Genomic DNA, 27,421 nt, shown 5'->3' with positions numbered 1-27,421 from the left:
AAAACACACCCAAAGATTTCCTTTTTCCAGCCTGCAATACCTCTGTGATCAAAGGGAAAAGCAGAAAAGTTCAGTAGCTGTATAATTCCCACTTGGAAGGGGACAATGTTCCCCCCATTCCAGGTTTCTGTACATCAGCAGATTTTCATGGGAGAGGTTCTACAGAGCAGCTGGTTGGTGATGAGCCCAGTTGCCATCCTGCTCTGGGACACATTCCACCCAGGCATGCCAGGAGCAGCCTCTGGTCTGTCTGTCTGTCCCTCCCTGCTGCTGTCTGCCCAGGCTGGTGTAAGCCACAGCCACTTGGGGGTGCACCCACCCACCTCAGTACCCTTCCACTACAGCACACTGTTGTGACTTGTGCATATTCCTGAAGCCATGCAGGGATATTCGCAGCAATAATAACCAGGAACTGACACACCAGGTGCTGTTTTTCTCTCACTGCCTTCCAGTGACCCCTGGTTGGACTGACACAAGTCAGACAAGCTTCTGGTGTCCATCTGGACACAGCACGAAGAAACAGGGAATGAAACCAAGCAAGACTGGATCTGGACAGCACAAGATTCTTCCTGAAGGAGCTGCAAAGTTTTGTCTTTCCACACTTTTTGCCATTTAACCAACCCTGCCATTTCAGCAAGGAATTTGGTCATTCTTGCACACAGATGCCATGAGGAGCCAGCAGTGCCATTGTTTGCCCACACAAGCAGAATTCAAATAAGCCAAAACCAGCCAGTTGATAATTTCTGTGCTGGACAAAACCACTACTGGAGACTTCATGTAATTTAAGATTCCATCTCTCCACGCCTGCCAGGCTGCCGATTGCTAATATTAGCTGGAAAGTTTCCATTAGGTAATCTGAATCTTGGCAAAGGATCTTCTGTAACTGCATGGGAATCCAAATGCTCATTTCAGAGGAAAAGTGGCAATTTTGAAATCCATTCTAACCTGGACCAGAATTTTAAATAAACACTATTTTGCATTTCTAAAAATTCTAAGGACACTCTTTGTTTTTTACCTATTAGGAATATAGTTTAGAGTGCTCTCCAAAAGAACAGATTTCATCTCAGTCACATGAAAAACATTCAAAACAATGTTCAAAAGATCCAATCATCACATGTACCTTATCAAGAAAAGTATTTTCATTCTCTTTAAACAATGTATTTGAGAAAAGTGAATGCTTTTTCAGCTATTTTTTAGTCCTTTCCTTAATCCGCCATATTTTAAACACATGCCGAGGCAACTGAAACAGGTTTTAAATAAATTATTTTAAACTTCAAGCACATTTTTTATCTCCAAACAAAATCCCAAGGGTACTCACAGTAACACGTTCCTTTAAGTGGATTTCCCTGATATCTGTTTTCAACTTCGCACCTAAAAAGAATATACATTTTTTAATAAATGGATTCTTTTTTTTTACAGCTCTATTTATTCCCAGCCAGTAAATACCAGAAAAAACAACCTGTGCTGATAGCAGTACACAATTAAAGATGAATGTCTGAGCTAGACTGGGCTGATGAAGAAATTCCATGTTCCCTGCAAGTCCAACTCATATGCAGTAAAAATGCAATATAAAATTCTGGATATTAACGTTTGCATCCACTTGGAAGGTATTTATTAGCTCTTCACAATTCATGGAACAGTCATTTATGGCTATTCCAGGTTCTATCCTATAAATGTTTACTCATGTGAGCAATGCTTTAAAAATAAACCTGGCAATGAAATTATTTGGAATTAAATTATTTCCCCTAACATTACACTAAAAGCATTTCTGTTATGTTACAGAGAAACCTCCAGCAAATTTGTTGCTCTAAAACTGCTCAATTAAACTGCTTGAATGTCAAAGGCTCATTTCAGATATATTTACACTCCCACTGAACAACACCAGAGAGCACGGACGGTGAAATCTGCCGATGAAAAAGAAGGGATAAAGCAAAGCAGAGGGATAAAGCAAATTGAGGGATAAAGCAAAGCAGAGAGAGCCCAGAGGAGGCCCCGGAGCTGCTCCAGGGCTGGAGCCCCTCTGCTCTGGAGCCAGGCTGGCAGAGCTGGGAATGTTCCCCTGGAGAAAGGAAGGCTCCAGGCAGAGCTCAGAGCCCCTTGCTGGGCCTGGAGGGGCTCCAGGAGAGCTGCAGAGGGACTGGGAACAAGGGACAGAAGGACAGGACACAGGGAATGGCTCCTACTGCCGGAGGGCAGGGATGGATGGGATATTGGGAATTAGGAACCGTTCCCTGGGAGGGTGTGAGGCCCTGGCACAGGGTGCCCAGAGCAGCTGTGGCTGCCCCTGGATCCCCGTCACTGCCCAAGGACAGACTGGACATTGGGACTGGGAGCTCCTGGGAGAGTGGGAGGTGTCCCTGCCATTGCAGGGCATGAGCCTGGAGGTCTCTTCCAACCCAAACCATTTTGTGGTTCTATGTATGGTTTGGGGGGTGGAGATTTTTTCACCCATCCCTTATGCATGATATTCTCAGTTGAAATGTTTTTAGAATTGGAATTCTTCAGGAAATCATCCTGTCCATGATATTCCCCAGGGGACCCATGGCTGGCTGCACCCTCAGTGCAGTCAGTCAACTGTCAGGAGGAAGAAATGAGCAGAGACATCATAAACACAGCTACTAAAAAATGGGGGGTGTCTAAGGTGGTACATGCACAATTCCAAATACAAAAGGGAAATGAACTCACAGCTGACACTCGTCTCCTTTGATTCCCTTGGTTGTGCAGAAACATTTCCCTGTGTTTGTGTTGCAGACAGACGCGTGGCCATTGCACTTGCAAGCTGTTGAGCAGAGGGGGAGAAGATGCAATGTTGAACGAAGAAGAGAAACAAATTTGATAGCAATTAAGTCCTTTAGTTGTCAAACTGTGATACATCAGCAATTAACGTGCAGATGAAAACCCATTTGGTGCTCTTTGCTTTCTTTGTGCTACAGAAGGCAGATGAAAATAGAACCGTGCATCAAAACAGAGCAAGCACAGTCTACCCAGGACTGTGTTTTGTATGAAATCATCATCAGACTCTGCTTCTTAGCCTCAAAAATTCATTTAACTTCCTCTCCTATTGTTAGACAGCAGGGGTGATATCATAACTAGGAAGGAAAAGACAATATTTGAAATATTTCTGGGCTTGTTAACACATTAAATCCCAACTCAAAACCCTTGAGAGAAGAATTGGGAAAATAAAACAAAGCCCGTAGGACTTCAGGGGCTTTTCCCAGAAATAAATAAACAGGCCTTGGGAAAAATAATTCTTCATCAGTCCTACTGAGGAAATAAAGTCATTATCAACAGCATCAGCAGCAACATCTGGTGCTAAGATGATGATGTCCATGCTAGGACTAGTTGGGGTAGATTTCCCAATGTATTTTAGGATAACTTTGTGCTGAATGTCATTGAGCTGTGGTTGAAGCAAATCTGCACAGCCCTGAACTAGTTCAGGTTTGGGGCATGCCCAAAACAGACCACCTCATACACCTGAGTCTGCTCAAGATCCAACACAAGGTAGCATGGTGAGGACACACAGGAGATTTTCTTCACAAAAAATGCTCCTGATTTAAGCTAAATGCTCATATTGACACACTTTGAGACCTTTATTTACAAAGATGTAGAGGAGAAACATTCACAAAAACCCCAAAACCAAACCAACAAGTAAGAACAAAGCCTACACAGCCAGTTGACTTTGACATCTTGTTCACTATCACTGCAAGAACGGATTTAACAACTTCTGGCATGTAGGTGCCATTTAGGAGTCGTTCTGCCAATGCAGGTGCATCCATCTGGAGCTGTGCACAGCAGAGTGTACAATACACGGAAAAAACTACACAAAGCAAAGATCCCTTGTTTATGATCCTTGAGCTTGCTGGGAACAAGATGCTTTAAAGGCCGGAGCCTCCTTGTTAAGAAGACATATTCCTCCTCATTAAGCAGCCATGCCAATCAATGTACCAGCAGATTCTTAGACATCAAGTCCCCATCCTGAATATCTCTGCCAGCCTTGGACCTTATTTTAGGAATCCTTTTGATATCTTCTTTCTGTTGGCACATAATGGAAGCTACACTGTATCAGGGATACTTAATTGTGCTTCTCAGATGTGGATGAGTGGTTTCCTAGCAGCAACACAGAGCAAAATAGGAAGAAGCAAAAAGGCCTATTGTGGGAACAAGGAGACTGAATGAAAATTCAAGTGTATTCTGTGAAGGAAACACTATTTTCATTAGTGCCACTTAAAGAAAAATAAGTCTTAGTACTATTGAGAATGTCTCGTACTTTTTTCCTTATGCTTCGCACAAAGGAAGCAAAGTGAAGTTGGATCAATATTCAATATGAACATACATGAAATTTCTCCTGATTTTTTAACCTCGGGTTGTTTAAAGGCAGATTGCAGCATCTTGACTAATAACATTAATTTTTCTTTCCTCTCTGCTCTTTACCATATCAAGAAGACTGAACACTCAAATATATCTATTTAAAACAACAGAATCTATTCATTTATCCACTTTCCTACAAGCCTGTAACTGGAGATCATTTACTAAATAACTGGAATACGCACAGAGACATCTTCTCATGGCTTTTCAGAGAACTTTAAACTTTGGAAACAAATTATTGATAGAATGTTCTAGACAAGTTCGCTGCAGTCTACAAAGGACAATTTCCCACCGGAGTCAGAGCACAGAGCAGAAACACAAAAGCACTGGAAATGGCTTTCTGGCTGTGAATCGTGGTTAACAGCCTGATGATGAACCACCTTCCACCTGCTGGTGTTCCTTCTACCTCCTCCACAAACCACAGGGCATGGGCTCACTCCGAGAGGTCATGGGGATCGTTACTCCTCTTTCTGTGTTTGTGATGCCCAGCTTCCCAATGGCAACACCATCACCCACCTGCCCAACACTGCCCCTCCATGCCACATGCTACAGGTGCCCTGCAGGGCCCCCCTGGGCCCTGGGAGAGGGAATCAGGCAGGTCCATGGCACCAGCAACTCACAGGCCACCAGTGAGGGCTGCGTGGGTGTGTTTGGAAGCACTGCCACAGCTGCAATCTGATTTCAGGCATAATAGTGCCTTCCCCTCACTTGCAAATAACTTCCTTATCTCCCGCCAGCATATTTTCATGGGAAACCTTAACCAGAAAATTCAGAAAAATTCTGAATACAGAGAAAGCACCTTGCAGCTACTTTTACATTCGATGTGCTGCATTTCCTGCCCTTCCTGATTAATACTTCTGTACTTGGACACTTCCTAAAAGCAACCTCTGAGGAGTGATTTACCTGCCATTTAGTTATTATCTGCCTAGCTCTGCCAACACCAGGGTGTATGATGTGATGCAAACAATTTTTTCAGGGAAATAACTGCAGTTTGACAAAATACTTTCAACACAAGTAATATAATCTTGTGTTGGGACTTTTTACAGGGATATGCAGGACTGAAGGCATTGAAATAACAGAGGGCAGGGTTAGACAGAATATGGGGAAGGAATTGCTCCCTGGGAGGGTGGGCAGGCCCTGGCACAGGGTGCCCAGAGCAGCTGTGACAGCCCTGGATCCCTGGCAGTGCCCAAGGCCAGGCTGGACATTGGGGCTGGGAGCAACCTGGGACAGTGGGAGGTGTCCCTGCCATGGCTGGGGTGGAAGAGGATGGTCTATTAGAACCCTTCCAACCCAAACCATTCCATGATTCCAGGACTCACACTAGGCAGTGAGTGTGCAAGCACACAGATATTTGTGTGTCAGGCTGGAGTGTATAACAATAGTCTGCAGCATGGCTGTGACCAAGGGCTCTAAAAACAGAGCAGCACTAAGTATTGCTCACAAATGCACAAAAAGAGTGAAATCAGCACATTATAAATGGGAAAGGACGGAGGGACCACAGCTAAGAGAAGGGAGAAAACAGGAGCCAGCTCTGCTACCCATCAGCCAATCCTTATCTGAAGAATTCCCCTCTGGAAAGGTTTTCACCAAGCAAAAATGACTAATAGGCAGAAGTCAGCCTGGCTGCATCAGATAGGGTGATTTGCTCTTGTTTTCCCTTTCCCAATCCACCTCAGTCTTTCTGCCCAGGTTCCTACTTCCCTCATTCTTTCCCCTTCCCAGTAAACACTGTTAAATCACAGCAAATTAAAAACCTGGGTCCAAAGCACTTGAGAGCACAGCACTTCTGACATGAGCTACTGGTTCCATCAGATAAGGAATGAACACTGTTCCATAATCTCTCTACACATTTTCTAATTTCTTTTTCAGGCATCTGGATGATTTCAGGCTGTCATTCATTATCTCAACAACAAACTATACTGGGACAATCCTCATGCACAAGAGTCCAAAGGAACTTACTCTCCACTTCCACACGCATGGAAAAACAACACCTACTAACAGGCACGTTGTGATCCAGTGATTAAAACTGAAAGCTCAGGACAGAATTCTGTATTTTCTCAGGCAACTCAGCCTCAATTTATTCACTACTTTCAAGTAAACTTTAGAGCATTTCAAAATATCTTCACCTGAAATGAGTTTATGAGTATCAGCAGTCTTTTATCTGGCAGATAATGTTGTGAAATCAAGTGTCAGGGATGCACCTTCTCATCTGAACCCTTGTCACTGTGCTGTCTGTTGGAATTCCATATCCCTTTGCTCTAAGGGAGGCACCTGTATCCCTGTGAGTTTTTCATCCCCTTCTTCGAATATGTCCATTGGGAAGCTCTTCATAGTCTCAACTGTCACTACCTCCCTCCTCCTGAGGAAACAGGACTCCATGCTCCAGCTACTGATCCTCATGTTCACCCAAAAGGACACCACTACACCCAATAAACATCCTAAATTAATATCCAAGAATTTTCTACTGGATTGTCACCACATTTGGAAAAAGCAATAAAAAGTCTTCAATGTCCACTCATTGGTCACCTCCACTTCATTCTTCCAGGCTGGCCACAAACCACCCACACTCATTTCACAGAACTACTGACACTGCTCTGAGCAGTGTTATTTTTCTTCCACATTTTCCATCATTGTATCTAATTGTCCCATTCCACTGCACTGTATTCCACTAACATAAACTGGGGCCAGTGCTGTTTAACATCTGTGCTGATGACAGGGGCAGTGGGACTGAGGAACCAAAGCAAGTTTGCTGGTGACAACAAACTGGTAAGGTCAGCATGCTGGAGGGGAGGGTAAACATCCAGATGGACCTAGATGGCCTCCAACAGTCCCTGGATAGCACCAAAGGGGACCTGGACAGATCAGGGACATGGGACTGTGTGAACCTCATGAAGTTACGCAGGCCAAGTGCAAGGTCCTACACGGGGTTGGAGCAAGCCAGAGCACAAATACAAGATGGGTGGGGAATGGCTGGAGAGCAGCCCTGGGGAGAAGGGCCTGGGGGTGCTGCTGGGTGAGAGCTGGACATGACCCAGCCAGAGGCCCCCAGCCCTGGGCTGATCCCAGCATGGGCAGCAGGGGACGGGGGCTCTGTCCCTGTGCCCCTCAGGGGAGAGCCCACCTGCAGAGCTGCCTCAGCCCTGGAGCCAACAGCAGGAGGACGTGGAGCTGCTGGAGAGAGCCCAGAGGAGGCCCCAGAGCTGCTCCAGGGCTGGAGCCCCTCTGCTCTGGAGCCAGGCTGGCAGAGCTGGGAATGTTCCCCTGGAGAAGGGAAAATTCCAGGGAATCCTCAGAGTCCCTGAGGGGGCTCCAGGAGAGCTGGAGAGGGACTGGGAACAAGGGACAGAGGGACAGGAACCAGGGAATGGCTCCCACTGCCAGGGGGCAGAGATGGATGGGAGATTGGGAATTAGGAATTGTTCCCTGTGAGGGTGGGCAGGCCCTGGCACAGGGTGCCCAGAGCAGCTGTGGCTGCCCCTGGATCCCTGGCAAGCTCAAGACCAGGTTGGACACTGGGGCTTGGAGCACCTGGGACAGTGGAAGGTGTCCCTGCCATTGCAGGGAATTGGAATGAGACGAGTTTTAAGGTCCGTTCTAACCCAAACAACTCCATGATTCTATGATTAAGCAGCACCTGCCCTCACATCTGCACCTCTCACAGCTGGTCTCTGGCTTACTGTTGGTCTCCCCATGCCACAGCACTGAAAAACACACAGCAGTTCAAAACTATGCCACAAGGTTGCAGTTCAAAACTCCAAGTCTTCCATATATATTTGTCAATATTAAATTCATTGGTCTTTCAAGGAAGACTTTCCCAGTTTGTTAACTGAATCTTGCACAGCTGAAAATGGTTCTTTGTGCCAAAGAGTTCCAAAGCACTTTACAAACTGAAATGCAATTTTAACAGGGTGCTCCTAATCCTCAACTGAAATCCAGCCAAGTCCTCAGTGAAACATGGCAAGCCTTTATGAAGCAGACAATTTTAAGTATAAACACGGAACACATTAACCAAATGGAATTGAAGCTGAAACTTAGATAAGCAGAAATTTGTTCAAGACATTTGGATCAACACTGTTTCTTTTAAAAACAGGATCATCAAACACTAAAATACAGATATTTTTCACCATGGTCATTCCAAGTTTAAAAAGGAGGCTATAAAATCATCTTTACATGCGGTGAAAGTAATTCCACTCAGCAGTTTAAGTGTCTTTGAGTTGAAGCAACAAGAACTGAGCCTCGCCCGCAGGAAAGAAGACATGAATTCTCAGGATATAATTTAAGACGGCAGAGGAATGAGCAGAGAGTGAAACGGAGGAGCCCAGTGCAGGAGCTCTGGGGCAGCACTTACGCTGGCACGTGCCCCCATTGGTGGGGTCCCCGTAGTAGCCTGAGATGCAGGTCTCACAGTGCCTGCCCGTGGTCAGGTTCTCACACTTCTCACAAATGCTCTCGTTCACACACTTGCTGTGCCCGTTACACTGACAGGCTGTGCAAAAGAGGAAAACAGGAAAACTGTGAGTACTGCTGCTCAAATACAGCTCACGGAGACCCTCAGGAGGCTGCGATGTGCAGAGGACAAATAAAACCATTTCATGCACCTTCCTGAGAGGTTCTCGTCTCTTGCTAGCAATACATGGGCCCAAAGACAGGTGTATATCAAAAAATGGAATTTAGAGCAACACACGGAAAAATTAACTGCAAAACATTACATGTACATTGGACTGGAAGCTGCTGGTGGGATGGATTTACAAGGAATGGGGAGGGGAGTGCTGGTTTTGTGTCAAAAACATCAGTTAAAAAGCATCCTAAGCATTATTAACATTTAACCTTCAAAGGAAGATCTGCCTTTCTTTTAAACAGCCTTAAAATAAATAAACAAACAAAAGTTACAATCTCAGTAAAGGTTTGTAGGGAAAGGAGAACTTTCTCCCAAGTAATAAATAATGTCTTCATGCAATCAACCTGCGCAGCTCAGCTGCTTCACAGCTCCTTCCATCTCCAAGTGCGTAATTCCTACTTACATACTCCATGCTCTTCTCTTCCCTCCATTAACAGGAGGGAACACAAGACACCACCATAGTCTGAAAAACTCTCTCCCCTTGCACTCAATCAAAACGCTGAACAAGTAAATGCCGCTCGTTTACCTGGACACTGGATAAAGGACCAGTTGTAGCTGCTCTCCACAGGACACATGCTGACATTGAGAACAGGCTCCAAGCTGTGTCTCCCTGGCATGGATGGGGTCGGCATCCTGACAGGCCCCCGGTAGGAGCCCTCGATGCACTTCCCCTTGCCGGTGTTGCTGGGATCCGTGCACCACCCACAGCCTGGCTGCTCCAGGCACTGAGCACACGTGCAGTAGCCTGAGCAGTTTTCAGCTACAAAAAACCAAACCAAGATACAAAATTGTGGAATAAACCACCATGTCAAACATAGGCACAAAAAATGCAGAATGTATTCCATAACAGTATTTTTATCTCACCAAAATATTTATTAATCAAATCTAGAAATACTTATTCTGATATTCACAGCAACATGTTCATTCCTATCAGCATATTTATTCCAGAATCTAAAATAACTATTAACAAAGGTTCCAACAGTCAATCAGGTACAAAACAGCACAACACACACAGAGGTTTTTTGAACCATACACGCCACCCTCTAACACCAGAGGTTAATGTTCCCTCCACAAAACATCTCTGATTTATTTTAAATAGATCGGATGATCAAATGAGCCATCTGGAAGCAAAGGCTAAAAACCAGCCAGTTTAGCCACTCGGAGCTTCTTCCTACCACATTTGTGCATCACATGCTATTATTTCAAGTATTTATCTGAGGCAAAAAGCATAGAATACAAATAGGAGAATAAAATTCCACCCTTGAGCCCCTCCTTTCTCTAAAGGGATTGGATTTTAGGGGTGACAAACTCTTTATATATGAAAACTTTTTCTATTTCTTTCCCCAGACCATCTTGAAAAATATTTTCTGGCTTCTCGGTGTTGCAAGATTAGCAGACTTTCTATTTTGATGTTTAAATAGACAATATTTGCCTTCAAAAAGAAAAAAAAAGTTTGCTTTCCATTATTTTAGCTCACTCATCTCCTGCCTGATGCTTCCTCCAACTTTTGACCTCTGGCAATATGGGAAGTTCATACTTTGATGTTCCTTAAATTCCTTTTCTTCATCTCTTATTTTGCAACATTTTGAGCTACTTGTGATGCCCCTGCTCACACCCAGTTCCTAAAGAATTCAGCATAAATAGAATAATTTCTACATCTTCACTTGTTTTAAGTTTTTAGGCCCTTTTACCCAGTTTGAAAGGAAAACACACGAGGCAGGCGCAGTGACTCACGGGGACAGCTGCTCATGGTGTACCACTCCATGCACTGCCCGTAGGGGAAGGAGGCCACGTAGGCGTTGGAGTCCACACACTGCTGCATGTTGCTGCACCACATACACTCGGAGCTGCCGCTGGTGCACTCGGCGCAGGCGGCGCGCAGCGCGCAGGGCGTGCGGCACTGCTTGGCACTGTGGTTGGCTGCGGGGGAGGACAGCATCAGTTCTCTTCCAATACAAACTATCTCCAGAAATAACCCTTTGGCAGGGAAGGGACTGTCAGGACCATTCCATCCTTCCCCTGCCACGGCAGGGACCCCTCCCCACTGTCCCAGCCTGCTCCCAGCCTGTGTCTAGTGCTGCGTCTCCCCCTCACAACTCTACAGTCCAGCCTGGCCCAGGCACTGCCAGGGATCCAGGGCAGCCCCAGCTGCTCTGGGCACGGAGCAATGGTCTCTTTTTCTCTGCAGTTCTGCTGATGCATTCCTTAGCTACCCTCCCCAAGTGGGGTACCCTACCCCAAAGTGTGGGCTAGAGCCCTGTTTTACGTGAGGAGGCAGGCACACGCTTTAAGTGATTTGATCAATTCCAGACATCAAACAAGCACTGAACTAACTCATCTGTTTGTAGTCTGAGCCAATGCTTTAAGTTTTGCTTCAAATGACTGTTCTCAGACCATAAAAACCAGCACAAAGCTTAAACTGAAGTGCTGCAAGTGAAAACATATGGAATTTTGAGTTCAGGTTCCACATTCAGGATTCACATCCTGCAACTTCCACAAAGAATGATTTCAACTGGTGCAGTGTACTTAAAATATTGGTTTTAATCTACCAACTTCCCTAATACTTAAAGAGCCACTAATTAGTATTCAGCAATGATCGGCTACAATGAAGAATTAACAGACCAAGCCATCTGAAAAGATATGCTGTTTCAACAAAGCTGGAAGACTTTTCCCAAAAGCAAATAGCTTGTTTTATTCAAAGTCCTTGTATCTCCAAAGTATCTTGGCCAATTAATTTCAAACTTTGATAAAATCCTCCTCTGGCTACATAGCAGGGGAGGGAAAAAAGGGGAATTCAATCAGAAAGTTACTATTAATTTTTTATTTCTTTGAAACAGGAGAATGCTCCATACCATAATTACCCTAAATGTCACATGTAGGTATGTAATTAAGAAAAAAATAATTAAAATCCTGTACTTCAAATATTTTACAGTTAACAGCGTAAATGTTGAGCTATTTTTAAAATTTCTATTTCCTGCATGAAATACGTACACAAGACACTTGTTCAGAAGTATTTTTCTTTGGCAAAGTCAGGATGCAGGTGGTTTAAAATGTAATAAATTGCATTCACTTTACCCTCTAGGAAATATAAATCAACCAGACAGCTGCTGTTACCTGGCCTCTCACAGACAGTGCCGTTGACCTCGTTGATACATGTTGCTGCCTTCAATCCCTGTTGGGAAGGCTCAGCTAAATAGCCACAAAATCCAGCATCACTGGGTTCATCAGGAAGCCACTGCACAAGGGTGTTGGTGAAGGGAGACATGTCTTCCCAGCACCAATAGGACACATTGATTTTCCTCAGTCCAACCCATGGAGTCAAAGTTTTGGGCTAGAAATAAAGGAGCAGGTCAAATTTAAATTATTGTTGCTGGCCACAAGCTTCATAATATAAAGATCCTATAAGACAACTATTTCTACTGCAATTTATTTTTTGGCACACTTTGATTTTGGGGAGGAGTATTTGAGCCCTGATAGTATAATATGTGGTTTTACTGCTAAAATAAGTAAACATCACCTACTTCAAACTGATTTTATGCACTTTTATACCCTAGAGCTGCAGTTTCCAACAGCAACACAGTTACAAAGCATATTATGCTAACACCAACATATTTTCTTGTTATTACTAAACATCTACATACAGTTTACTTGAAAAAGGAGCAACTGCAAAGCAGAGCCTCCCCCAGCACAGTAACCAGTGCCCCAAGCCCCAATGTCCAGCCTGGTCTTGGGCACTGCCAGGGATCCAGAGGCCACCCCAGCTGCTCTGGGCACCCTGTGCCAGAGCCTGCCCACCCTCACAGGGAACAATTCCTAATTCCCAATCTCCCATCCATCCCTGCCCCCTGGCACTGGGAGCCATTCCCTGGTTCCTGTCCCTCTGTCCCTTGTCCCCAGTCCCTCTCCAGCTCTCCTGGAGCCCCTCCAGGGACTCTGAGCATTCCCTGGATTTTTCCCTTCTCCAGGGGAACATTCCCAGCTCTCCCAGCCTGGCTCCAGAGCAGAGGGGCTCCAGCCCTGGAGCAGCTCCGGGGCCTCCTCTGGGCTCTCTCCAGCAGCTCCACGTCCTCCTGCTGCTGGCCCCAGGGCTGGGGCAGCTCTGCAGGTGGGCTCTCACCTGAGGGGCGCAGGGACAGAGCCTCCCTCCCCTGCTGCCCACACTGGGATCAGCCCAGGACACTTTCCCACGTATAAGCATTCTATCCTAATATCCATTCAAACAGGCTCCTAGTGTCTTTAGGCTCACTTTTTAAAGGACTCTGTAGGTGGAAAAAGAACCCTGTAAATTAACAATTCTTGTTTACACAACGTAACCATTTAAACACTGTGAGCGAAGGGTTACCATGTGTCTTTAGAAATTTACTCTACACTCAGCTCCTGGAATATCCAGAAACAGCTGGAACTGTCAGAATCACATATTTTTTACAGTATCCCAGGCTTGGCTTCCTCAATTTACAAAAGATTTGGTGAACAACCTTGCTTCAACTGCACCCTACCTTTGCTTGGCTAAATTGACTCCCCTCTAAAACACTGTAATTGTTGAAATACCACTTTAAAATTACAAAGGGAACCAAGGCAGAGAATGTTATTGTTTTAACAGGGGAATATTTCTCTTAAGTACTGAAGCATGTTCTCTCCTGAAAAAAAGCAATCCTATTGCCTCCAGCCTCATTTTTCCTAGAGAAAATGCTTCCCACAGTGGCCTCTGGGACCCAGGAGCTGTTATTCTGATGTGCCACGAGGCCACAGCAGCTTTCCAGGCTAATCCAGGATTTTAGAAGAGATGCACAGCATGTTTCTTTGTCAGGGCTGTAGCACCACCTACACAACCCGCCCATAACATCTCCCTTCTTCTCCCAGGAATGGGAAAAAAATATGCATTTATTTCATTGATGCAAGAAAAGGGAAAAATTCCAATTCACTTCTCCCTGGGTCTGACAGACAAGCACCTGCCACTAAATGACACCCAAACAACATCCAACAAGCCAAGCAGCTCTGTAGAATGAGAAGGTGACACTTTAAACAGCTGCTTTTCTGCATGCAGTAAATATCTCAACACTTTACATTAAACACCTCCAGTGGCCCAACGGAGCTTTTATTTATAAAATATTGTGCACAGGTCACCAGAGTGCTCCTTCTGCAGACTGGTATTCCACCCGGGAAACACGGGTGTGATTCCAGCACAGAAAGTGATCTCTTTATGGCACTGTGTGTTTATATTTCTCCTTTTCATTTACATTCTCTACAGTTTCAGCTCAGAAGGACCCAGAGGGTACACTGAATTTCGAAAGAAAATCACTTGGTTTAGGTTAAGAGGCATTTTCGTTGTGCACAGAGCACACAATACTACAGCAAGGACTTCTCCCACAGCCACAGCTTTATTACACAAGGGACGGACAAGAGAAGCACTCACTGAAGACTGAATCTTCTGCAGCTCCTTCAGAACAAATTCCACCTTCTTCTGGGTGGTGAGAGAAGCCAGTAAAGCACCGTTGGACCTACAGGACAGTTTGGCATGATCGTAGTTCTCCTTGGCGTTGGTGATCTTCAGGCAGGAGTTGCCAACCAAATGCCAGTTTGTTCCGCAGATGTTTTCTGAGGGACAAGGAGGGGAAAGAAACTAAACCCAGAGATGCACGTGACCTTCCCAACAATCAAGGTAGTGAAAGAACCATTGAAAAACATGAGCCCAGGTGAGAAAGGGGCAAGTGGCCCTGGGCTGTGCCAGCTCTAGGGTGGCAGCAGGGCCAGGGCAGTGCCCGTCCCTGTACTGGCACTGCTGGGGAACCTCCAGGGCTGGGGCAGCTCTGGAGAGCCCTGGAGGGGCTGGAGCCTGGCCAGGGCAGGGAATGGAGCTGGGAAGAGTCTGGAGAATTCCTGAGGGAGTTGGGAAGGGGCTGGAGAGTTCCTGAAGGAGCTGGGAAGGGGATGGAGAGTTCCTGAGGGAGCTGGGAAGGGGCTCAGCCTGGAGCAAAGGTGGCCCAGAGTGGACCCTGTGGCTCTGCACAGCTTCTGCCAGGAGGGGACAGCCGGGGGGGTCAGGCTCTACTCCCAGGGAGAAGGGGAAATACCTTCAAGTTGTGCCAGTAGAGGTTTAGGTTGCATAATAGGGAAAATTTCTTTCCTGAAGGTGTTGCCAAGCACTGGAAGGGGCTGCCCACGTCAGTGGTGGAGTCCCCACCCATGGAAGTGTTCAGAAAATAAGCAGACATGGTCCTTAGTGCTGTGGCTTAGAGCCATGGTGAGGCTAGGACAGAGGTTGATGATGATGATCGTGGAGGGATTTTCCAGCTTTAATGAGTCTATGAATCCTCCCATCCCAAACCAGCATGACTTAGAGGTGTACCTCTAAGAGAAGTGTTGATACATAACAATATTGGAGGAGAAGGAAATCTGTTCAGGGGAGCTGAAGTCTGCCATCAGTATTTGTTTGTAATCAAAGCATTTATTACAACGTTGAACAGTACAATTGTTGTAGGAGAAAGAGGGAAAAAAATCCCAAATTTGTATTTTATTGATGTTTTGAAGTCAATTATTCAACCACAGTTGTCAGGGGACTGTTTGGCAGGAGCGAGTTGCTGTGCTAATCCTGTCCACAGCACCAACTTCCAGGATTAGTCCCTGCTTCAACTGGAACACAACCCCACTACTGAAGAACTCCTTACACTTTGTGATTAATTATTTCCCTTACAGAAAAAACCCTGATGGGCATTTCCAATGTGAATTCAGACTTAACAGATGGAAAAGCTCTCAGGTGTCAATTTTTCAGATGAGCTTTTTACACATATGATCACATCATACCCTTTTCTACATCAAATAAAACTAAAAGATGTTTTCCTCACTTTCATTGCTCTTCTTCAAAGTCTCCTTGATTTTAAATTGTTGCAGACTTGCAAACAGACCTGGACATGTCCAGACCTACCCATTCCTAGGGGAAGGCTTTCCATGTCCATTAAAATGTCCTGTCTAATGGGTTTTCTCCCCTTTCTCTATACTTTATTACCTAGAAATGTTAATCACTGAAGATCCTGTATTTCTCTCCCAGTCATTGGGATTAAAAAAAAAAAAAAAAAGTTACTGCAAGGGAACTAATAACCAACTCCTGTGAGCTCCACTTGAAACACTCTAATAGGAGAATTTTCCTTAAACACTTCAGGTCTTACTTGCCTCATTTGTCCAGTATGTGCCATTATGCTTTTGCACAATTTTAGTTCCTAAATTAAATAGCATGCATTATTAAATCTAATATCTTGCAGAAGCCTATTATCAACAGCTTTTATCAAAGGAAAAGGGAGAGATGACATACAGCCTAATAATTATATGAGTGAGCATACTCCTCTTCAGACAACTGGGAATGTAAAATATTCCAGCAGACTTGCTGGATTTACTGCAAATTAGATTTCAAACCAAAGCTATTATGATTAAACAACACTATTTGCTCCATCTTAACACTAAAAATTACAGATTTGGGGTTAAAACCAGCAAAAATTCTAAAAAACTCGCAACAACTTTTGGAGTGGGTGAATTTGGTTTATGCCACCAGTACGTACCTGGCAAAGCAATGCACTCCTGATTCCTAGGCTCCCACTGACAGTTTTGATCCATGGCACAGCTTTTACAACTTGTCTTTTTGTTACAGTAATAGGCAGGGTTATCCTTAGGACAATTGTCATAGAGAGTAACAGGAACCTAAAATAAATAGCACAAGTGAGACTTTTTCTGATATCCAGCCATGTGGGTTTATAACTGCCATGATTACAACACTAGATATCACAGTCCAGCTATACAAAGCAATTCATATATCCAAAAGCTGTAGAACTGGGCACAGTCTGGACTGGTTATCCAAGATATCCCCCTAAAATACTGCCCAACATGTTTTCTGTATTAAAGCTTTTACAAAAGGGCTATTTTGTTTTTTGTAGGGAAAGCCTTATTGATATCACACTCAAAATGTGATTACTGAATAATCATACCTCCACCTCTTCCCCTGCCCACAGCCATCCTCCTAAATTCATTGTAAAATACCATGCACGGATCAAATTGAAAAAATCCAAACATGTAGCACTTTTGAGCTAGGTATGTACTGGGAATAACAAAACAGGGATCATAACACTGACAGATGGAAACATGGACATTTGCTATTCCAAAGGGTAAATTTAAACTAGGGAAGTGTCAAGAGCCATTACCTGTTCCTCTGTGCAGTTGTTGTGTGCTGGGACACACTGGTCAGAGCACCACTGACAGCTGTTTGTGTTGGCTGTGCAGCTGTAGCAGTCTGTAATCTGATCACATTTTTCATTGTCTACAACTATTAAAGAAAAAATCCTGCATGACCAAAAACAGGCATTTCCTGACAGAGCTCTAAGAACTTGATTATTTACAGCAAAAGATACAACCAAATAGCAGTGCCTGTAGATTTTCTGTTAGCAATTAAAATCAGGTACTTTCATGTGTTTGAACTGACAGAAAATTGCTTTTATTTACAGCAGCAATCATTTTTAGTGCCCAAGGAGCCCTAAAACACACCACCAGAAAACAATGCACCGAGACATGGAAGCACATGAACTAAGACATGTTAATGCCCAGGAAAATGATGCCAGAGGATATCCACAGGGACAGTGGCCATCCCCCAGCACAAGCCCATCTTCCTGCAAGCCTGGCTTTCAAGTCATGTGAAGCTTGTACTTTTCATTCATCTTTCCAATTATTTATTGCCTGTGTTTAGTGAAAATTTACTGTGCATTGGGAGCCCAGCAAGGCAGTGTCCCCTTACATCAGTGTTCATTCAATTATTAAAGGCTGCACATCTGTTACAGAATCAAGGGTTGTACAATGAATGTTTTAGGATAAAGTTGTTTAAAATTATCCTAAGGGGAAACACAGGAATCAGACCTTAAAACATTAATTCATTTTATCTGCTTCTATACACAGAATCCCGGAATCCCAGAATGGTTTGGGTTGGAAGGGACCTTAAAGATTACCTGGCACCAACCCCCTGCCAAAAACAACAAATTAACTGTTCCTAAAGCAGTATTCCTGCTGTGTCTTTTGGAGAGTACAGGATAACTCCACCAGATCCAGATGCCCTTCCTCGCCCCATGGTGCTCTTCAGCCAGTTCTTGGCTCTCACAAGGCCAATTCTTGGAGCAAACATTTACAGAACGATGGTCCAGGCCTGGTCCCTGGCTGGTGATGCTTGTTAGGGATAGAAAAGTAAGTCCAAGAAGCAGGGTAGGAAAAAGATCTCACGAACAAGGAGCTTCAGGAGCAGGAGATAGAAACACCTCCACACCTCCGTGACCCCTTGGCCAGAGGAAGGGCTCCCAGGACACATGGAAGCCCAACCACAGCCCCCTGTGTAAAACCTGACCTTGGAATGGCACACAATTAACACAGAGGGCATTTGGAAGGAGAAAAAGAGCCTGCACACCTTTCAGAAAAGAGGAACACATACCCGGCTTGGGAGGACAGTCTTCAAAGACCTTTTGCTCCTGCTGCAGTGTTGCATTTTCCCAGGGGATGCAGCGGGGAGGGTGGGGAGCCCACACACATCTGACACCAGGGCCAGCCCCCAGGCAGGATGTCTCATTGCCAAAAGCCTCACATCTCTCAGGTGTGAACTTCAGGATGTCACTCAGGAGGAGGCTGTTGAAGCCTCCAAACACATACATGGTGCTGGACAACATGGAAGCAAAGAGAAAAATTCGCAGCTGTTTTCATGGACAAAGCTCCGCTCCAGTAAATGGGATTTAAGGTCTGAGGAAAGTGTTTTATTACATGCCAGCATATATAAATCCAAATAAATAGCTCTTGGTTAAGGAAGGCACTAAAGAAAAGGTCAGACAAATTCCACTGTTTCAGAGAAGCCAGCAAGACTCAATACAGAGTCAAAGCTATTCAAGGTCAGCAACCAATCTTCCCCTCCAGACAAAACTTTGAGGGGACCTGATCAACATGATTATACATAAAATGCTGCAAAAATATGGGATCCTCGTGTAATCTACACTGGCAAGACACAGAGGAAGGCTAAAAATTGGGAGATGGTACCAAAGCATTAAAGCAGAGTTCAGAAACTGTGACAACAATTTGTTGCTGTCACTCTCTCTGCTCCTCTGTAAGAAAACCACACTTGGCATGGCTGGTAACAACTGAGCAGAATCATTGTGTCAACTAAAAAAACCTGAAACAATCCCCAAACAAATAATATTTTGTACAGGGAGGAGTGGGGGATTTCAAATTTCCTTCAGTACCCCTGCTGCACCAGATAAAACCTTAAATTTTAACAGTTACACAAAAATGTCACGCAAAAATTCTCTGTGCATCTGTGTCTGTCAATGCACCTTTAAAAATACGGTGAAGAAGGGCCAAGGCAGCTGAAAAGAGAAGTTCTGGTTGAATAATAAGTATTTTTATTATGATTTTCATTCTATTTTAGAACATGAAATAAACGTCTCAAACTTGGTTGCACTGATTCAGTAACAGCTGTTCATCTGGAAGCAGGGATATCACTACAGTCTGTAAGGCTTAACAGCCAAAATCTCACCTAAGAGTTCACCTAAATACTGAACATCATGTGCCAGGGGAAGAGCAGTCCCACAGGATAAGGCGTGTAAAGTGAAACATGGACAAATTTTAAAAAGCCTGGGTGAAATTCAGATTTGGAAATAAATGTTGTCAGTGCAGCTAAGAGAGAGCTGTGAAATACATTGAAATGCACAATTACTAAATAACTAAAAAATAAAAATATACATAAAAATGATGACAAAAAAATAAAATTATGGAAAAAACTAAACGAGCTGAGACAGTTTAGCCCAGTAAAGAAGGGCTGATGGGAACAGGTGAATACTGAAGACTGAAGATCTGAAAATTTTTAGAGATTCACAGAACAGTTTGGGTGGGAAGGAACCTTAAACCCCACCTCATTGCACTCCCTGCCATGGGCAGGGACACCTTCCACTAGACCAGGCTGCTCCAAACCCCATCCAACCCGGCCTAGGACCCTTCCAGGGATGGGGCAGCCCACAGCTCCATGGACAAGGAGGTTTATGCCAGACCCTCAGCCCAGTGCTGCAGTTCTACATCCACTGGTGCCCCTACAGAATACCTGTGCCCAAAGCCCAGAACAACTGTGCCCTTACCTGTGGCACAGCACAGCAGTGCCCAAAGCCCAGAACACCTGTGCCCTTACCTGTTGTACAGCACAGCAGAGTGCCCAAACCTGTTGACATCGTGGTGCAGAGCCGGGCGAGGGAGCACAGACCATCGATCACAGGCTGCAAGAGACAAAAATCCTTTCAGAAATGTTTCTCTGGACAATGAATGAGACAAGTCACAGAGCAGTTTCTTCCTGAGAGATCCCCAGGTACCTGAGATCCTCCAGCAAAGGCCCTGAGGGGCTGGAGAGTGGGCAGGGAACAGAGCTGGGAAGGAACTGGAGAGTTCCTGAGGGAGCTGTAAAGGGCTGGAGAGTTCCCGAGGGAGCTGGGAAGGGGATGGAGAGTTCCCGAGGGAGCTGGGAAGGGGCTGGAGAGTTCCTGAGGGAGCTCAGCCTGGAGCAAAGGAGGCTCAGGGGGACCTTGTGGCTCTGCACAGCTCCTGCCAGGAGGGGACAGCCGGGGGTTCTGGCTCTGCTCTAGGGAACAGAACAAGAAGAAACTGTTTTTCCTCCTTTACCAGTAGGATTTCTCACCATGTAACAAGTTCTGGTTTTATCTGTTTATACATTAATTATTTGCAGTTTTGCCCCAAACCAGTATCATTGAGAACAGAGGCTTATCTTTTTTTTACTTTTTGCATTGCCATTATGTTCCTAGAGGGCAGATATCCATGTTTTTAAAAATATTTTTCACTCATCATAGCTTAAAGATTTGTGGCTGTTTTTCTCTTTTAACACAATGTTAGATTATTCCATCTTTTTCTATTACCATAAAATTTATAAGTTCTGCTTCATTTTTTTACTTGGTTTCTCAGGTAATTTTTTTTCTTTGGGCAGCATGGGAGAAAAAAACAAATTAAGAAACATGTAACGCACTGAGCAAAGAAACAGACGTAGAAAAAGTCAGTCCAATTCATAACACTTAAACTTCAATAAGGGAATGGATCACCCTGCGGGCCAATATCCCAGAGGCACTTGGATGCAATTCATGCAATTAAGACAGAAAAGTCAATCTTCTGTAAAGATCTACAGGGCCCTCAAATACTCCTAAGACTCTTTAATATGAGATGAAACCATTGCGTTGTGGACTGACCCTCTGGAAAAAAAAAAAGCGCACAAACCAAACTGGTCCATGGATAAACTGAAAGGGCAAAGAAAAACAAAGTTTTAATTTTTTACTAAATTTATTTGGGGAATTGTTGGATAAAACAACAGATGCAGAGCAATTTTGTTCAAGAGCACTGATAAAGAAAAGACAGAAGGCACAGGTTTAGTACTTTGATAAATTGTGATTTTGGAATTTATTTCTACATGCCATTTGCTCCATTTTCAAAGACTTTAACCTAGCCCAGCACCACTCTCAAGCCAAGCATGATGGTTCCAATTTTTAACAGAAGACTTCAGAAAAACTGAAGCAATTTGCAATTCTTTAGCCATCAAGTTGTGTGTTATGTGAGGCCAAGAAACATGTTTTTCTAGATAATTAGAAGGCCTGGAATATTTTGTTTTCTAAGCCTCTTTGACATTTTTAACCAGAGATCAAATATTGGAGAAACCAAGTAATTCTGAGACTACACGAATCTTCTCCTTCCCAACTTAAACTAAAACTTACAATGCTGGGATTTATTAAATGCACTGTTCAAACAGAACATATCAGCTACAAACCATCCAGCATCTCCTTATGCTTGCCATCAGAATCAGCATTTTCATGGGGTAAATAGAAAAGTTTTAGTTTCTCTTCTGTGGGGAGAAAAGATCCATTTAAACGCAGCACTTTTACATAGGTAGCAGGTGGAGGATTAAGTGAGGCATTTTTCCACACAAAGCTGCTGCCGAGCAGGAAACTTTGACAAAGGCCAGAGAGACCAATTTTGGGGACAGGAAGAGCTAATTGGCCATTTCAGTGTGCAGAAAATAGGGAAAATACTGAGAGACAGTTCTGCCCAAGTGCTCATCCAACCCAAAAGTCAACAATCCAAAGCTTGTCCTGAGAATGGAGAATACCACATGCACACAGCTGGATTGTTATCCAAAAACCTTCCCAAACTAGGCAGTACCTGGACAATTTGTATTGAATATGCCCCAAGCTCGTCAAGTAGAGCATAAAGGACAAGAAGCATTCAAGAATTTTTATTGCTCACCCCCAGAACACATCTTAGTGCAACTTGTTAGCATTGCCCCACACAGAAAAAAGGTTTTATGTCCTCCCAAAACTCAGTGCATGTGCTCTGGTTACTTGGAAATTTGAGGAGGGAAAACCAGAAAAAAATGATGATGTAAATAAAATTAGCTATTATTAGTAAATAAAATTATCAAAATAAGTTTTAATGACAAAGGTTAAGGAGAAGACCTGGGTTTGAAGCATTTGTTTTAGACTGGGTTTAATTCCACTTCTCCCCAGTCTTCCAACCATCACTGTGACCATTAATCAATCCTGATGGCTAATCAACAAGATGTAAAAAATCAGTAAACCAGTCAGACAGCATTCTACAAAAGTAGGGAATAAAGACAATTATTAAGCCTCTTCACTGAAGGCTCTCAGTATCAACTGACCTTGCTTGGTTTTCTCATGCCTTGGGAACACCAAGGGATAGATAACAGGGGGGTTATATGGGCTTATTCCCATGGAGACCAACAGGAGCATGACCAGGGTAATTAATTACTGCAGAGATCATGCATGAGGAACCACTGAAAAGTGTTTCTGCTGTGACACAAATTATAAGCCACCACCCTATTGCATTCCTAGTCACATGGGATTAAGGGAAATTATGCACAACGGCTCCTGCAATGAAGAGAACAGAGGTGGTCTCATTTCTGAAAAAAAAAAGCTGCTCTTTTCAGGTTGAGAATCTCTTCTCTAAGGAATGAGGCGACTCAAGAACACCTCTCACTCACCATGTGAGATAAAACCAATGTAAGCTCCACAGTGTATGTCTGCTAAGAAATGGGGACGGTGACTACACCACTCATGTCATGCAACATGTTACCTAAACTGAATCCAAATGAGCATCATTACTGGCATATTCTGTCCAATTAATGCAATTTGTGTTTTACACCTAACAGAGAGTTCAATAGGTCAGGGCAGATAGCAGAATGCAGAAAGAAAAATCTATCACTGTTGTTAGCAATATTTAAAAAAATCAAACTGTTTATGACTGCCACAGAATGATAAAATACTCCGGGTTGGATGACACCTTAAAACAATCTCATTTCAGCTCTGAGCCATGGGTAGGAACACCATCCACGAGATCAGGCTGCTCCAAGTTCCATCCAACCTGGTCAAATACTTCATTTTAACTCCTCAATGAAAAAAAAAAAAAGAAATAAATAAAATAAAGCTAGCTAGGAGCACACAAAGATTCCAGAGGGATGTAACTAGAAATCACAGGAGGCAGAATGGAATGATATAACAGAGAGCAAAAGGGCACAAGGATACCAAACCCTGATGGCCCAAGTATTCACTTGCATTTTCTTCTCACTAATCAGGAGTGAGATCTTGGTGGACAGTCACTTAGAGACTTCAGAGAAGCCACATTTAGGGCATTCTGAGAGCAAAAGGTGAATCTCACAGTACAGAGTGGCATTTTCCCTCAGTGTGAATTATCTGCATATGTATGTACCTTCTTTTATGTAATTTCACCTCATCTTTCCTTGTTCTTCTTAAACTCAGTCTCTGGAATCCAAATCCATAAATAAATGCTGCCCTCTCCTGGCTGCTGAAACTCAACAAGTCCAACCTAATAATTTGGCTTTATGATTGAATAAAGCAGTGCACTGTACAGGCTGAGTTTCAGCAGGGTCTAATGCTCATAACTGTCCTAAGAACTTGATTTTTTTGATCAATCATAGGTTAAAACACACTCAAAATATCAGAATAGATTTATGGCTGAGATAGCAGGACAGGAAATAGCCTCAAGCTGTGCCAGGGAAGATGTAGATTAGATATTAGGAAGTATTTTTTCATGTCGAGGGTTGCAAAACACTGAAACAAGCTGCTGAGGGCAGTGATGGAGTCATCATCTCTGGAAGTGTTCAAAAAACATGTGGATAGGGCACTTGAGGACATGGTTTAGTGGTGAAAATGGTGGTGATGCCAGGTTGCCAGTTGGACTTGCTGATCTTAAAGGTTTTTTCCAACCTTAATGATTCCATGCTTTTATGATTCCATAAAATTAAAAATGAATTTTTAATGTCAAAGGTTGTGTATAAACTACTGACAAAGGAACTGCTGCTGTCTGTAACTGGAAATCACTGCACCTCATGTGCTTAGAATTGTGTAGCAAGGTTATGAGTCTCTCCTGATTGCAGATCTCCATGCCCAGCAGCATTTGCGATAACACACTCACCATAAACCAGCATTCTAGAGGCAAACTGAGGACAGCTCCCTGGGAACAGCCAAGTATTTGAGTGTTTGTTATTATTTCTGCAAGAACTTACCAATATCATAGGCCATGAAATCCGAAGAAAAGCACTTGGCTCCGTGGCTCATGGAGGTGTCGTTGTGAGTGTTTCCTCCAAAGACCAGCATGGTCCCACTCACTATCACAGCTGTGTGCAAGTAGCGGAAAAATCGGCTGTCTTTGAGAATAGTCCTTCAGAAATAAAAATGTATCTGTTAATGAGACTGCTAAGTACCTGGCAAAGGCAAAACACTCCATAAATCCAAGCTGAAGAACACTTTGAGGGTGAGAATAGTATCTAACTACTTTTCCTAATGAGCTGCTTAACAATTACATTCCACATTGTTCAATTCCACCTGTAATTTCATTCTCATCTTTCTATTTGCTTTGCCAATTTATAGGAGAAATATACCTATGAGAGCCTCTTTCCAAAGCTGTGGATCTTCAAACCATCAATTCTTCCCCTAGGGATTCTGAAGTTTTCACACTTGTCTTTTGAACACAGTCAACCTGGGAAGACTCTAATATTTTGCAGTAACTCTGCTTTTATAGCAACCCAAAGAAGTCTTTCACACTGGTCAGCATCTCTGCCCACAACTAAAAATTCTATTTTAAGGAAATCTATATAGTTCCTGAAAATGGAGCCCTACAGGTAAATACCTGCACAACATGCAGCTCATTGGTGACTAAATCATGGGAGTCACTAATCAAACTCACTGCTGATCTCAACTTCAATCAGTAGCAATGACAGCACTGAACACAGAGGATCATCTTTTGGAGGATTTTCTTACTTTTCTGAGAGGATGTCTGTTGAAGGAACGAACTCTCTCCCTGTGCCCCTCAGGTGAGAGCCCACCTGCAGAGCTGCCCCAGCCCTGGAGCCAACAGCAGGAGGACGTGGAGCTGCTGGAGAGAGCCCAGAGGAGGCCCCGGAGCTGCTCCAGGGCTGGAGCCCCTCTGCTCTGGAGCCAGGCTGGCAGAGCTGGGAATGTTCCCCTGGAGAAGGGAAAAATCCAGGGAATCCTCAGAGTCCCTGGAGGGGCTCTGGAGACAGGCTGGGAGAGCTGGGAATGTTCCCCTGGAGAAGGGAAAATCCAGGGAATCCTCAGAGTCCCTGAAGGGGCTCCAGGAGAGCTGGAGAGGGACTGGGGACACGGCCTGCAGGGACAGGACACAGGGAATGGCTCCCACTGCCAGAGGGCAAGGATGGATGGGATATTGGGAATTAGGAATTGTTCCTTGGGAGGGAGGTGAGGCCCTGGCACAGGGTGCCCAGAGCAGCTGGGGCTGCCACTGGATCCCTGGCAGTGCCCAAGGACAGCCTGAACAGGGCTTGGAGCAGCCTGGGATAACAGAAGGTGTGCCATGGCAGGGGCTGGAATGGGTTGAGTTTTAAGGTCCGTTCCAATAGGGGACATCATGCTGAAAGTGTGGCTGACACACCTGAGGGACAGGATTTTTTTCCACAGGGACCTGGAGGATCTCAAGAAGAGGGCCCTTTGGAAGCTCATGAGATTTAATAAGGAAGAGTGGGCCTAAATCACTCAAGAATAAATGAAAGAGTGAATGACACAAAAAAAAAGCAGAGGTAGAGATGAACAGTCGTATACTCTCCACGTGTTCAACAGGGTTTGCCAGATTGACAAAATACATGTGACAAAAGAAAATTGGTGCTGCAGGAGTTTGGAAGAACAATGTCACATTTGTTAAATTTCTGCCTACTCAGCCTGATTTGTCCACTCCGCGGCTGGAGTGGAAGATCAAATTAAACCAGAAAGGAAGTGGGGTTATTTCTGTGTATACAATTCAGTGGGAAGGAAGGGGGCTGGAAATTAGTCACTCATTACCTTCCTCATCAGTACAGACTCACAAACAGACGTTGCAGAAACACAAGCTATTTTAACACTCAATAAGAGATGTGACTCAAATTTACATGTGTTACCCAAAAGACAGTCAGGAGCCTTTAGAATCAACATTAAGAAAAACACAGAATTAAGGAAAATGTATTTCACCTCTGCTGCTCCAGGCTGTGAAGTGCAGCTATAGCTTTTTAATAAAACTCACCTTTGGGCAGCAACAAATCACAGAAGATTTCAGCTTAAGAAATGAACATTTCAAGCAGTTACAGAGCCAGAAGAAAATAGGGTTATAATAGAAATTCTTTTACAGTCTTAACTGCAGAATGGATTATCACTCGCTTGACTGCAGTAACTGCACTAATATGCACAGCCTGTATGGCTAGCAAGAAAAAAACATCAAATATTTTTCTTTTCAGCTTGAATCAAACAATAGATTAAAATGGATTTCTTGGCTTGTTCACAGCCTTGATTATATTGATTATATCATCCTCTATTCAAAAGGGGACATAAAAACAAGAGATCCAAGAGCACAGCATCTATCCTGAATTCAGGTAGACATAAACCACTGTACCCTCATCAAATACCCATCCTCTTGTTCACTACAAACAAAATTGACAGGGCAGTAAACAGGAAAAAGACAGAAGAAGAACCACTTACCACATGCGGGAATCAACTTCATATTTGTACAAATCATCTGCCAGCCTGTACTTGTTGGCACTGAAGGCTTTGTAACCCCCATGGATATAGATTGATCTTGTATTTGGATCATAAACACTGCTGTGACCATATCCTCCTTGCACCAGAGCGCCGCTTGTCTGCAAGATGCTCCAGGTATTTGTCACTGAAAAATATGAGTGACAAAACATGGTTCATTTCTGTCCATTAGTGACTCATCAACAACATGGTGAAATAAATTGGGATTCCCCTGACTCAGATCTAGACACTGTCTCTATCACTTGGTATCCAAAAATATTCCCCTTCAAGAAGGCTGTTGTCAAGAAGCATTGCCAGGTATTTTTAA

General features: G+C 43.9%; 1 protein-coding gene across 4 annotated transcripts in view; it reads right to left on the bottom strand.

Moving 5' to 3' along the window:
* Nucleotides 1–27,421, bottom strand: part of ATRN (attractin) — a 147,898-nt gene that overhangs the window by 64,489 nt on the left and 55,988 nt on the right. For all 4 annotated transcript variants that reach the window (XR_012055457.1, XR_012055458.1, XM_002188251.7 and 1 more), the window contains exons 9-21: nt 27,058–27,241; nt 24,579–24,733; nt 20,175–20,259; nt 18,441–18,661; nt 17,173–17,294; nt 16,537–16,675; nt 14,400–14,581; nt 12,101–12,317; nt 10,721–10,906; nt 9,513–9,746; nt 8,717–8,854; nt 2,686–2,779; nt 1,319–1,371 (exon numbers count right to left, since the gene is read on the bottom strand). Coding sequence is in view for 2 of the 4 variants with exons in the window: in XM_002188251.7 (XP_002188287.4) it covers nt 1,319–1,371; nt 2,686–2,779; nt 8,717–8,854; nt 9,513–9,746; nt 10,721–10,906; nt 12,101–12,317; nt 14,400–14,581; nt 16,537–16,675; nt 17,173–17,294; nt 18,441–18,661; nt 20,175–20,259; nt 24,579–24,733; nt 27,058–27,241 (2,010 nt within the window). In the remaining 2 variants the exon portion in view is untranslated. The remainder of the gene's footprint in view (nt 1–1,318; nt 1,372–2,685; nt 2,780–8,716; nt 8,855–9,512; nt 9,747–10,720; nt 10,907–12,100; nt 12,318–14,399; nt 14,582–16,536; nt 16,676–17,172; nt 17,295–18,440; nt 18,662–20,174; nt 20,260–24,578; nt 24,734–27,057; nt 27,242–27,421) is intronic.

The sequence above is a fragment of the Taeniopygia guttata genome, chromosome 4, assembly GCF_048771995.1.
Source record: "Taeniopygia guttata chromosome 4, bTaeGut7.mat, whole genome shotgun sequence".
In the NCBI taxonomy this organism is placed as follows: Eukaryota; Metazoa; Chordata; class Aves; order Passeriformes; family Estrildidae; genus Taeniopygia; species Taeniopygia guttata.
Note: the sequence above shows the minus strand (reverse complement) of the source record. Positions and strands in the feature narration are given on the sequence as shown.